The sequence below is a fragment of the Dipodomys merriami genome, unplaced genomic scaffold, assembly GCF_024711535.1.
Source record: "Dipodomys merriami isolate MVZ:Mamm:240054 unplaced genomic scaffold, mDipMer1.0.p SCAF_92, whole genome shotgun sequence".
NCBI lineage: Eukaryota > Metazoa > Chordata > Mammalia > Rodentia > Heteromyidae > Dipodomys > Dipodomys merriami.
In genome coordinates, this window is record NW_027206535.1 from 1,603,581 (window position 1) to 1,615,815 (window position 12,235).

At 43.8% G+C, this 12,235-nt stretch overlaps 1 protein-coding gene across 2 annotated transcripts in view; it reads left to right on the forward strand.

The window, feature by feature from the left end:
* The first annotated feature begins 261 nt into the window (after positions 1-261).
* The window catches only part of LOC138821572 (sorting nexin-27), a 75,017-nt gene continuing 63,043 nt past the window's right edge, over positions 262-12,235 (forward strand). For both annotated transcript variants that reach the window (XM_070013950.1, XM_070013949.1), the window contains exon 1: positions 262-587. In XM_070013950.1, coding sequence (XP_069870051.1) covers positions 277-587 — 311 coding nt within the window. In that variant the 5' untranslated portion in view covers positions 262-276. The remainder of the gene's footprint in view (positions 588-12,235) is intronic.

Here is a 12,235-nt window from a genome sequence, read left to right on the forward strand (position 1 = left end):
CCAGCAGGCTTTGCGCACAACGCAGGCTCCGGCTCTCTCCGGCCACACAGCTCGGAACTACATTTCCCAGAAGGCCTCGCGGGGAGGCACAACCGTTCGCTTCCCCCGCCCCCCTCGCTCCTCTTTCGCCGGCCGGCTGCACCGGGGCCGACTTTCCGCGGCCGGCGGGGCGGGCGCGCGCGTCGGGGGGTCGCGCGGTTGCCGTGAAGGGCGAGCGCGCGCCGGGAGGAGTGGAGGCGTGGGGGGGGGCGGGGGTACAGCTTGCTTGCTCGCAAGATGGCGGACGAGGACGGGGAAGGGATTCACCCCTCAGCCCCTCACCGTAACGGCGGCGGCGGCGGCGGCGGAGGGTCTGGGCTCCACTGCGCCGGTAACGGCGGCGGGGGAGGCGGCGGCCCCCGGGTCGTGCGCATCGTCAAGTCCGAATCCGGCTATGGCTTCAACGTGCGGGGCCAAGTGAGCGAGGGCGGGCAACTGCGGAGCATCAACGGGGAGCTGTACGCGCCGCTGCAGCATGTGAGCGCCGTGCTGCCCGGAGGGGCGGCCGACCGGGCCGGGGTGCGCAAAGGGGACCGCATCCTGGAGGTGTGAGTATCGCGGCGGCCGCCGCCCCGCCCTGCCTGTCACCCCAGCCCTCGCGCGGGCCCCGGCGACCCCCGCCCCCTTTAGGCCTGACGGCCCCGCCGCCGCCTCTTCTCCCCGGGCTTGCTGCGACTCCCACTTCCCTTCCTTTAGATCCTGGCGCCCCCCCCAGTTCTGTTGTTGTTTTTTAACCCCTGCTCCCTTGCAGCATTAAGATGATCTCGCCCCCCCCCCCCGCCTTGATTTCTCCTTTTGACACGCGGGTTTCTGCCGCTCACTACCCCCCCTCGTTTTCCTCCCCAGGAACGGCATCTCCTTTCCGGACCCCAGCCAGCGCTGGGTCCTCCCCAAGTTCGCTTGAGCATCAGTTTCCTGTTCTCCGCCACTCCCCTCAGTCCCGGAGGACTGTCCCTTCTGTCCTCTAGACCAAAGCAGGACCCTGTGGCGTGCTCGCACTTTTTCTTCCGGAAACAGCGACCCTACCCGCTCCGCTCCTTCTTCTTTCCCGTACGGGTTAAACGCTCCTTCGCATGTTAAACGTCCACTTCTTGTCCTTCCGTTTCTTTTTGCTTTCATACCCTCAAGAGTATGCCATCTTTGCTGACCCTTGCCGACCTCTTGCGGGGCAGGGTTTGATACTGTAGTTTCCTCTGTAATTTCGATATTAACACCCTGATTTTGAACCTGGTGTCCCAATCAACGTATGTCTCTCAGGACATCCCTGTTCTGGCCCGTATCGTCACGCCTGAGCCATACTCACACTTTTATTTTGCATCAGGTTTATGGTAGAGCCCTTCTAGCTCCTACTTATCCCCAAACTACATCCTCCTTTTAGCTCTTGGACATCTGCATTTTTTTTTTTTAAAGCAGCATGTCCAACTCCATTATTTCTCCTATTCCATGTTACTTTATCTCCCTCCCCCCCACCTCTAGTTTGCTTTCCCAGCTCCTGCTGCAACCCACCTACCCCCCACTGCTGCAGTGTTGGCCCCCATCATATTACTCAGCTTTACTTCTCCATCACATCCCTTAACACTCCTAAGATGCTGCCTTGTCTTGCAGTTTCTATGCGGACTTCCTCCACTACCCTTAATCTATATTTGTAATTTTGTACTTCGTATTACAATTCCTATAGTGGTTGTAGGCGGTATAGCTCTCATTGTTTCCATTCTCCTGCAGTTTTGTACTTCTCTTATATTACTGCATCTGTATTGTGTATGCTTTCTTTCAACACCTCTTTCTCCATGATGGTATTTGCCCATATGAAGTTTTAATATATATATATTTTAAACATGTTATTATAATTGTAGTTTCCACAACTGTCAGTCTATGTCTTGTAAAACACTTGAGTTTGTAAAGAGGACGCTATCTTGAAAATCTGGCCTTATAGAAGAGTCCATCACTTCTTGATCATCTTGTGCCCTCTGTCCTTCACAGTCTTACTCTGCTATCTAATCGTTGTTTTCTCATCTCTCACTTCAAGAAACTCAACAAAGCATATGTTTGGAGCTCTTATACTTTGTTTCTGTCCTTTCTGTAAGCAGATTATTCTTTCAATTCTCACTAATGTATTATGTGCTGTTTTCTGGTATTCTTTGGCAGTACATTCTTTTGTCTTTTTTTTTTCTTTTGGGTGGGGGATAGAGCTTACAGATACAGAATGCAATAATGACCTTTTGATTTCTTGTACATGGGCATATCTGATTACTTTCTAGATTAATGCAAAATCTGTGTCTGGTGTTTTCTGATAATAGCTTTTGTAGTTGTCATACCAGAGGGTAAAGACCTTGGAAGTTAACTTTGGATACAGCTGTTCATTTTTAGCCTTAAAGTGAAACTATAAACTAAAACTATTATAAAGTTTTAGATCACTTACTCTATTACAAAACTAAAATAATTATGTAGGAGATTAAAGCTAATGTGATCTACCATTTGTATATGCCAAAAATATAGTTGGTGGTTTTGCCTTTATTGTGGTTTCTTTTTTTTTTTTTTTTTGTCGGTCATGGGGCTTAAACTCAGGGTCTAGACACAGTGCTCTACCACTTGAGCCACAGTGCCCACTTTTGGCTCCTTCTGTCTGTGTGGTACTGAGGAATCGAACCCAGGTCTTCATGCATGCAAGGCAAGTGCTATACCATTGAGCCACCTTTGCAACCCTCTTTTGTGGTTTCTTTTTTTTGGAGGGGTCTGGTCGTGGGGCCTGAACTCTGGGCCTGGGTGCTGCCCCTCAGCTCTTCAGCTCAAGGCTAGCACTCTACCACTTGAGCCACAGCGCTACTTCTGGCTTTTTTCTTTTTTTCTTTTCTTTTTTTTTTTTTTTTTTGGGTCCAGTGGTGGGGCCTGAACTCTGGGCCTGGGCGCTGTCCCTCAGCTCAAGGCTAGCGCTCTACCTCTTGAGCCACAGCGCCATTTCCGGCTTTTTTCTTTTTGCTTATGTGGTGCTGAGGAATCGAACCCAGGTCCTCATGCATGCAAGGCAAGTGCTCTACCACTGAGCCACCTTCCCAGCCCTTTTTTTCTTTTTTCTTATGTGGTGCTGAGGAATCGAACCCAGGGCCTCTGGCATACAAGGCATGTGCTCTACTACTGAGCCACCTTCCCAGCCCCTCTTTTGTGGTTTCTAAAGCAGAACTTCGCAGTAAACTAGATACTATAAAGGAGACCTCAGTGACTCTGTAAGGACAGCTAGAAGGACTTGTCTCAGACCTAAGATCTATGTTGGGTAGCTAGGAAGATTTTTCTTTCTGGAGAAACAACATTGCTTTTTGGCATATCTTTAATGGTGAGAAGAGAACTTTATTTTAGAGGGTAGGAAAAACAAAAGACTTTGCCTAGATGACCTCCTTGAAAGGTTGTGATGATCAACAATTTTGGTTTTGTAGCCTTTCACCCATGAGCATTTTAATATCAAAAGGCTATGACACTTCTGTAGTACTGTAATGGCATTAGTGATAGTTGTATCCCAAAGTTGAACTAGTTGGTAAAATTTCAACCTCAGCTATATAGTTCTTTCTCTTTCCTCACACCTTTCTTAGGGTTTCAAGTACGAGGAGGAAATCAGCTACCAGATGGACATGATTCTTTTTGTGCCAGCAACTTAGTTGATTTGATTTGATTGATGCTGATTTTCTGAGAGCATTTTTAGACATTTAAAAAAAATCTCTTTAATTTTTGAAAGCTTTTATTTATCTTTCACTCAAGTTCTTTAATTTGTTGTCCCAGGAAAACGTTCTATGTCTACGAAGTTCCCAGTAGGTTCCAAGTTAGGGCTAGGTAGTTTGTTTTTTGCTTGGGCTGGGCACTGTTCTTGAAGTTCTTTGTGCTCAAGGCAGTGTTCTACCACTTGCGCCACAGCACCACTTCTGGCTTTCCCCCTCTATTTTAAACTTTTTCTATGTGGACAAATTGTTTTATTCCAGTTTTCTTTTATTGTCATGATTTGGACAGCTGATAGAAACATGAAAGAACAGAGTAATTTTGAGACTTACCAGGATCAGACAAGTTTAGACAGAAGTAAAGCCTTGAATTTCTTTGTATTTCTTTCAGAGTTTGCTTATGCAAGGCTCTAGTCCTTATTGACTCTTACAATTTTTAAATTACACCCTACCTAGTATGGCTCAGTTTGTCCTTTCCCCTTTCAAAATGGACTACATTGTAACCAGTTTAGGAGAGACCTGTTGCAAAATTTGGTATTCCACTATGAAGAAGCCCTTTGGGCTCTGAACATTGAGCAGATGGAAATTTTTGTTGACTAACATTATCATAGTCTCCACCTTATTTTTCCCAGTGTAACATACACTGTCTTCCCTTAGATGTCTAAGTACCTGTAGACTATTGTGTGAAGGAAACTTTCAACAAATAGAATTAAAATAAATGTCTTTGCCCTAATTATATATTATGTGAAAGAACTGACTTCAGGTTAGTTTTTTTTTTTTTTTTTAAAGTTGTTCCAAGAGATTTTGTTCCACAGCTATTGATGAGTTTTTTTTTTTTTTTTTTTTTTTTTATGGTCGGTCGTGGGGCTTGAACTCTGGGCTTGGGCGCTGTGCTTGTGCTCTTCTGCTCAAGGCGAGTGCTCTACCACTTGAGCTCCAGCGCCACTTCCAGTCTTCTGGTGGTTTATTGGAGATGAGTCTCATGGACTTTGCTGCTCGGGCTGGCTTTGAATCGTGATCCTCAGATCTCAGACTCCTGAGTAGCTAGGATTATAGGCGTGAGCGACTGGTGCCCGGCTTATTGATGAATTTTTTTCTCCTTCCAGCTCTTTTCCCTCTCTTCTCTCCTTCCCCTCCCTCTCTCTTTTCTTTCTTCTTTCTCTCTTCCCCTCCCTCCTCCTTTTCCTTCATTTCAATTCCCTTCTCTTCCCTTCCCTTCCCTTCCCTTCCTTTCCCTTCCCTTCCCTTCCCTCCTTCCCTTCCTCCCTCCCTCCCTCCCTCCCTCCGTTCCTTCCTTCCTTCCTTCCTTCCTTCCTTCCTTCCTTCCTTCCTTCCTCCCTTCCTTCCTTCTCTCCTCCCTCCCTCCGTCCCTCCCTCCCCCTTTTGCTTTTCTGCTGGTCCTGGGACTTGAACTCAGGGACTGTGCTCTGCCTGTCCCTTAGTTTTTGTTTTTTTGTTTTGTTTTCTCTCAAAGCTAGAGCTCTACCACTTGAACCACAACTCTAGTTCCAGCTTTTTGGTAGTTAATTGAAGATAAGAATCACATGAGCTTTCCTGCATTGGCTGACTTTGAAGCAAAGTCCTTACATCTCAGCCTCCCAGGTAGCTAGGATTCCAGCCACTGGTACTTGCTATTGAATTCTTTTTTTTTTTTTTTTCTTTTTCTTTTTTGCCAGTTGTGGGGCCTAAACTCTGGGCCTGAGAGCTGTCCCTCAGCTCTTCAGCTCAAGGCTAGTGCTCTACCACTTGAGCCACAGCACCACTTCTGGCTTTTTCTGCTTATGTGGTGCTGAGGAATTGAACCCAATGCCTCATGTATGCAAGGCAAGCAAAGAGAACCCTTTAAGAGGATTTTAGTGTGGAGTTATGGATAAAGGGGTGTCTATATGCCTATATTTTTGAGGCATTCTGTTTTTTCTCTTTCTTTTTCCTTTTTTTCATTTCTTTGGTATTTAGGTAATGTCTTTAAGCCTACACCCCTTCAAGCTGCTTTGCATTTAAAATCATGATATGGTTCTGTTAGTGAGAAAGGCTTTCTTCCTTGATAGCTGTCAGATAATACAGCTATTAACTTTCCCTGGTTAAAGTTAAGCCATAAGTTAGGCTACATACATCAATTTGTTTATTGAAAGTCAATTTTTTACTTCATTTTGTGTGAAAGTTTGAAAATTATTGAATAAGAAGAGGTTGGTGTTATAAAAAGTATTTTTACAAATTGTGTATAGTTCCGTTCTTCAACTTCTTTCTTTATTGTAACTGAATTTTGTTTGGCTCAGGTAAATTTTGGTAATAGTGTTTAGAATGGTTTCTGATCAAAGGGAATTTTATGGCAGTGGTTCTCAAACTTCAGTGTGTGTGTGAGAATCACTTGGATATACTTGTCTAAAGTATAGATTCTCAGGCCCACCTTTTTAAGGTTTGTGATTCAGTAGGACTTGGATGAGACATAGAAATGTTCAGTTTTTTTTTTACCTCTTTGCCAGATGTAGGGAATGCAACCACACATCAAACCACATGATCTGAACAACAGAAAAGAGCCTGTATTCTTAGTTTATCATTGTACTTATAGTGAGAGTCTTTAGGAATATAGTAACAAATAGTGATTTGTGAAACTCCTAAATTCCAGATTAGGTGGAAAGTCAGTGTTCTGTTTGATTATGTATACTTTATTGGATCTTGCTAAGCTCTTGCAATAAAGGTGTATAAGCCGGGCGCTGGTGGCTCACGCCTGTAATCCTAGCTACTCAGGAGGCTGAGATCTGAGGATCGCGGTTCAAAGCCAGCCCGGGCAGGAGAGACCGTGAGACTCCTATCTCCAATAAACCACCAGAAAACCGGAAGTGGCGCTGTAGCTCAAGTGGTAGAGCGCTCGCCTTGAGCTGAAGAGCTGAGGGACAGCTCCCAGGCCCAGAGTTCAAGCCCCACGACCGACAAAAAAAAAAAAAAAAGGTGTATAGTTAAGAGGTAGGACAAGTAATGATCATTATAGCACTTTAAATGTGTATGATGTGTATAATTTGCAGTGTGTATACATTTGTACTTAACCCTATCAGATAGAGAGATTATAAACTCTGTAGGGCAGGGAATATATCTAATAAATATGCTGTGGTGTCCCTAACTAAATGTCTGCTGGCACATAAAGGAAATTTTCAGTGAATTCTTGCTGAATGAATAAAAATACCCCAATTTTATAAGAGAAGAAACTGAGTGTTACATTAGTGAATGACAACCAGGATTATATCCAGGTCTTCAGTTACTAAATTTTGTATTTTTCTTTTTTTTGGGGGGTGTCCGGTCGTGTGGCCTGAATTCTGGGCCTGGGTGCTGTCCCACAGCTCTTCAGCTCAAGGCTAGCGCTGTACCACTTGAGCTACAGTGCCACTTCCGGCTTTTTTCTTTGTGCTTATGTGGTGCTGAGGAATCGAACCCAGGGCCTCAGGCATGCAAGGCAAGCGCTCTAGCCACTGAGCCACCTTCCCAGCCTAAATCTTGTATTTTTCATCTTTGATTTTCCAAATATTTCTATTAATAGTCAATTATTTCTGACTGTGACTAGTTACATGAAGTTACTAAAATTTTGCTGGGTACAAGTGTCTCATGCCTGTAATCCTAGCTACTTAGGAAGTTGAAATCTGAATATCCTGGTTTGAAGATAGCCCAGGCAGAAAAGTCAGTGAGACTCTAATTAATCACCTAACTGCTAGAAGTAGAGCAGTGTGTCTAGAGCACTGTGTAGAGCACTAGTGTTGAGTGAAAAAGTTAAGGGACAGTTCCCAGGCCTTGTTCAAGCCTTAGTACAGGCACAAAGTCAGATAAAATGAAATAGTTAAAAAATTTCAATTGGGGCTGTAGCTTAGTGGTACTTACATAGCATATGCAAGGTCTTGGATTTAGTACTCAGCCCTGAAAAAATAAAGCTAAAAATTCAGTTATAGATGTAGATAGCAGTTGAACTTGGGTTCTGCCATTGTGAAATGAAACAATTCTATATTTTTATTTACCCCTTCCTTATCTCCTGTTGTTAAACTAGATGAGAGACTGGATCTAAGAAACCTTCTTTACCCTTACTATAAAAGTCCTTCTCCTTCCCCTCCTCTTCCACCCTCCCACCTCACCCCCAGTCATGAGGCTTAAACTCAGGGCCTTGGCTCTGTCTCTGAGCTTTTTCTGCTCCAGGCTAGCGCTCTATCACTTTGAGCCACAGCGCTACTTCCAGTTTTCTGGTGGCTAATTGGTCTCATGGACTTTCTTGCTGGGCTGCCTCTGAACTGCAATCCTCAAATCTCAGCCTCCTGAGTAGCTAGAATTACAGGCATAAGTCACAGTTGCCCAGGTATTGTATATCTTTACTCAGCTGGTTATCCATGAAGGGAGTGTGATAATCATAACTTCAAAAAACATTTACTTTCATAAGTAGTTTTGGTTGTAAATAGATAACATTAAATTTACAAATAATAGGGGCTAGGAAGGTGGCTCAGTGGTAGAGTGCTTGCCTTGCATGCATGAGGCCCTGGGTTTGATTCCTCAGTACCACATAAGCAGAAAAAGCCAGAAGTGGCACTGTGGCTCAAGTGGTAGAGTGCTAGCTTTGAGCTGAAGAGCTGAGGGACAGTGCCCAGGCCCAGAGTTCAGGCCCCATGACCGCCCCCCCCCCAAAAAAAAATTGCAAATAATATTACCTTTCCCTTAAAAATCACTTTTACAGACCAGGGAATGATTTTTTGTTAGTAGTGTAAAGATTTAGCTGTTGCTTGTAAGTTATTATTTTTCTTTTTTGGGTCTGGTCGTGGGGCCTGAACTGTGGGCCTGGGCACTGTCCCTCAGCTCTTCAGCTCAAGGCTAGCGCTCTACCACTTGAGCCACAGTGCCACTTCGGCTTTTTTCTTTTGCTTATGTGGTGCTGAGTAATCGAACTCAGGGCTTCAGGCATGCAAGGCAAGCGCTCTATCACTGAGTCACCTTTCCAGCCCCTGCTTGCAAGTTATTATTTTTTTTTTGGTCAGTCGTGGGGCTTGAACTCTGGGCCTGGGCGCTGTCCCTCAGCTCTTCAGCTAGCACTCTACCACTTGAGCTACAGCGCCACTTCCGGTTTTCTGGTGGTTTATTGGAGATAGGAGTCTCACAGTCTTTCCTGCCCGGGGCTGGCTTTGAACCGTGATCCTCAGATCTTAGCCTCCTGAGTAGCTAGGATTAGAGGTGTGAGCCACCAGTACCCGGCTCCTGCTTGTAAGTTATGAAGAACCGTTGTCTCTCTAGCCCCCGCTGACCAGTTTGTTTCTATGACAGTTACTATGCTGTCAAGGACAGTTATTTTTATTTATTTTTTATTTTATTTTATTTTTTTGTCAGTCGTGGGGCTTGAAATCTGGGCCTGAGCGCTATCCCTCAGCTCTTCAGCTCAAGGCTAGCATTCTACCACTTGAGCTACAGCTCCATTTCTGGTTTTCTGGTGGTTTATTGGACATAACAGTTTCATGGACTTTCCTGCCTGGGCTGGCTTTGAACCACCATCCTCAGATCTCGGCCTCCTGAGTAGCTAGGATTACAGGCGTGAGCCACCAGTGCCCAGCTAAGGACAGTTATTTTTAAAGATAAGTCTCAGTGGGACTTGTCTCAATGGTAGATAAGCAGAGAGACTTAATTGACAAGCAAACACTGTAATTTATGATCACAGCAAAGTGCTTTGGGAGCAGGATCTGTGGTAAGTTATTCATTAGAGACAGGATACTGTGGTGACTTAGGTTAGAGCCAGTTAGGTTCATTCTGTTCAGCTGTCAACTCTGTAAGATGTCTTCCATGCTTCACTCAGGCAGTCCTGTAGGAACCTGTATGTGTGGTACAATTCCAACCCATAATTAGAATCTTAGACAGTTAAATATTTATTAAAAAGTTGCAGCCACATATAGTACCAGAGGCCTGTGATCCTAGCATTTGTGAGGCTGTAGAAAGAGGATCTTATGTTAGGCAATGTGGACCCTGTCTCAAAAAAAGGAACTCACACTGTATATGTTATTACCCAATATATATACACACAAAACAAATCAACAAAAACATCTGAGACAAGTTTTGTCAAAACTTTATTGGTGGGGCTGGGAAGGTGGCTCAGTGGTAGAGTCCTTGCCTTGCATGCAAGAGGCTATGGATTCCATTCCTCAGCACCACATATGCAGAAAAAGGCGGAAGTGTTGCTATGGCTCAAGTGGTAGAGTGCCAGTCTTGAGCTGAAGAGCTGAGGGACAGCGCCCAGGCCCAGAGTTCAGGCCCCAGGACTGACAAAAAAACAAAAACAAAAAACATGTAGCACAATACAGTGGTATTTTTAAAATTATCTTATTTAGTATTTAGGGTTCTGTTTTTTTAGTGCTAATGGCATCCCCAACCTATTGGGTTGTTTCCCATTGTCTTAATATTGATTTAAATATCACTTTTCCTTATGTTGGCTCAGTATTATCTTGTGTTTAGTCTGGTTCCATATTTAAGTATTCCCTACCCTTAAGCTTATGTGGCAGTGGAGAAAGTGTAAGTAACAACTGATCTAAATGAAGTAATGAGGATAAAAAATACAATGTGTGTTTGGGGCTGGGAAGATGGCTCAGTGGCAGAGTGCTTGCCTTGCATGCATGAGGCCCTGGGGTCGATTCCTCAGCACCACATAAGCAGGAAAAGCCGGAAGTGGTGCTGTGGCTCAAGTGGTAGAGTGCTAGCCTTGAGCTGAAGAGCTGAGGGACAGTACCCAGGCTCAGAGTTCAGGCCCCACGACCGGCAAAAAAGAAAAATACAATGTGTGGTGTGTTGTGGTCCTTGCCTGTCTAAGAAAGCAGGAGTTTGAGTCCTGTTTGGCAAAGTTAGCCAGACCCAGTCTCAAAAACAAAAATATGGCTGGGAATGTGGCTTAGTGGTAGAGTGCTTGTCTAGCATGCATGAAACCCTGGGTTCGAGTCCTGAATACCATATAAACAGAAAAAACTGGAAGTGGCACTGTGGTTCAAGTGGTAGAGTGCTAGCCTTGAGCAAAAGACGCTCAGGGACAGTGCTTAGGCTCCAAGACTGGCAAAATAAAAATTTAAAAAAAGCTGAAGGGGCTGGGGGATGTGGCACAAGTGACGGAACATTTGCTTAGCTTTTATGAAGCTTTGGGTTCAATCTTCAACTGCCAACAAAAAACAAAGCAGAAAAACACAATGAGATTTAGAGGAAAGAATGAGGATGCTTAAGAAGATTGCTATTTGTGAAGGTGATTGCTCATGGAAGGCTTTTACACTGTGATTGAAAGACAAGTATAATTTCAGTAACGGAGAAGGAAGAGTGTCACAGATTGAAGAAACTATGAGCAGAGGGAAGAAAAATGTGAAAAATTCTTAGGATAGTAAAGGGCCTAAAGTTGCTGTTTGCAGACAATTGTGTTAGAAGCTGGAAAGGAAGGAAAGTTGAGATGAGATTTAAAAAAAAACTTCCAGTACAATGCTAAACTGTTAGGCTTTTATTGTTTATGAGCTCAGAATATAGTCTATGTGTTAATAATACCCACGACTTCATGTGAATTTAGTGTTACTGTTGTTTACTAAGAAAGGCTCAACAACTTTTCCCAGGCCAAAGAGGAAAATTGCTGTTAGAATAAAAAGCACGTATTCTCTTGAACTGTCTTGTACTATATAAAGAAAGGAACTGAAAACAACTAAGCTTTAATACTCAAAGCTTAGAACAGCTGATGAGATGCTGGCTGCCTTTAATTTGTGTCTGCATTTTATTTCACAATCTAATGGGGCTTCTGAAATAGCCAGTTCTTGTTTTCTTACAGATTAAAGGATTCTACTTATTGTGTTTACAGCTGATAAGATTTTCATCCTTTTATGCTTCAGGCCCACTTGTGCTCTGCCCTGTGATATCTTGTTTTGGCTATACTTTTCTTGAAGAAAGTAGCTTCAGGTCCTCCGATTTAAGATGTTACCTTTAATTTAAATTTTTTTGTTTTGTCACATGTCAAGAGTTGAGGGGACTGAAGATAGAATTTGGGTTGTACTGAAATTTACACCTGACTGGCCAGGTGTTGGTGGTTCATGCCTGGTAATCCTAGCTGATACTCAGGAGGCTAAGATCTGAGGGTCTCAGTTTAAAGCCATCCTGGGCAGAAAAGTCTGTGAGACTCATCTTCAGTTAACTATTAAAAAGCCAGATGTGGAAGTATGGCTTAGGTGGTAGAGTGCCAGCCTAATAGAAAAAGCCAAGTGGGTTCCTGAGTTAAAGTTCAGGACCAGCACAAATAAAATAAATTTACCTGACTTTTGTGTGTGTGTGTGTGTGTGGTTTCAGTAACGTACTTCAACTTTAAATTTTGTGATATGACATTACCTAAAAATTAATTAACTTGTCCTCTGCCAAGTAAATAAGGTTCTCATTATAGTGGAGACTATATAATCATCTGTTAGTATTTGAGTTGCTAAGTGAGGAGTTGATCTGAGTCCCCTTGTATATACTTCCATCAATGAACTTTCCAT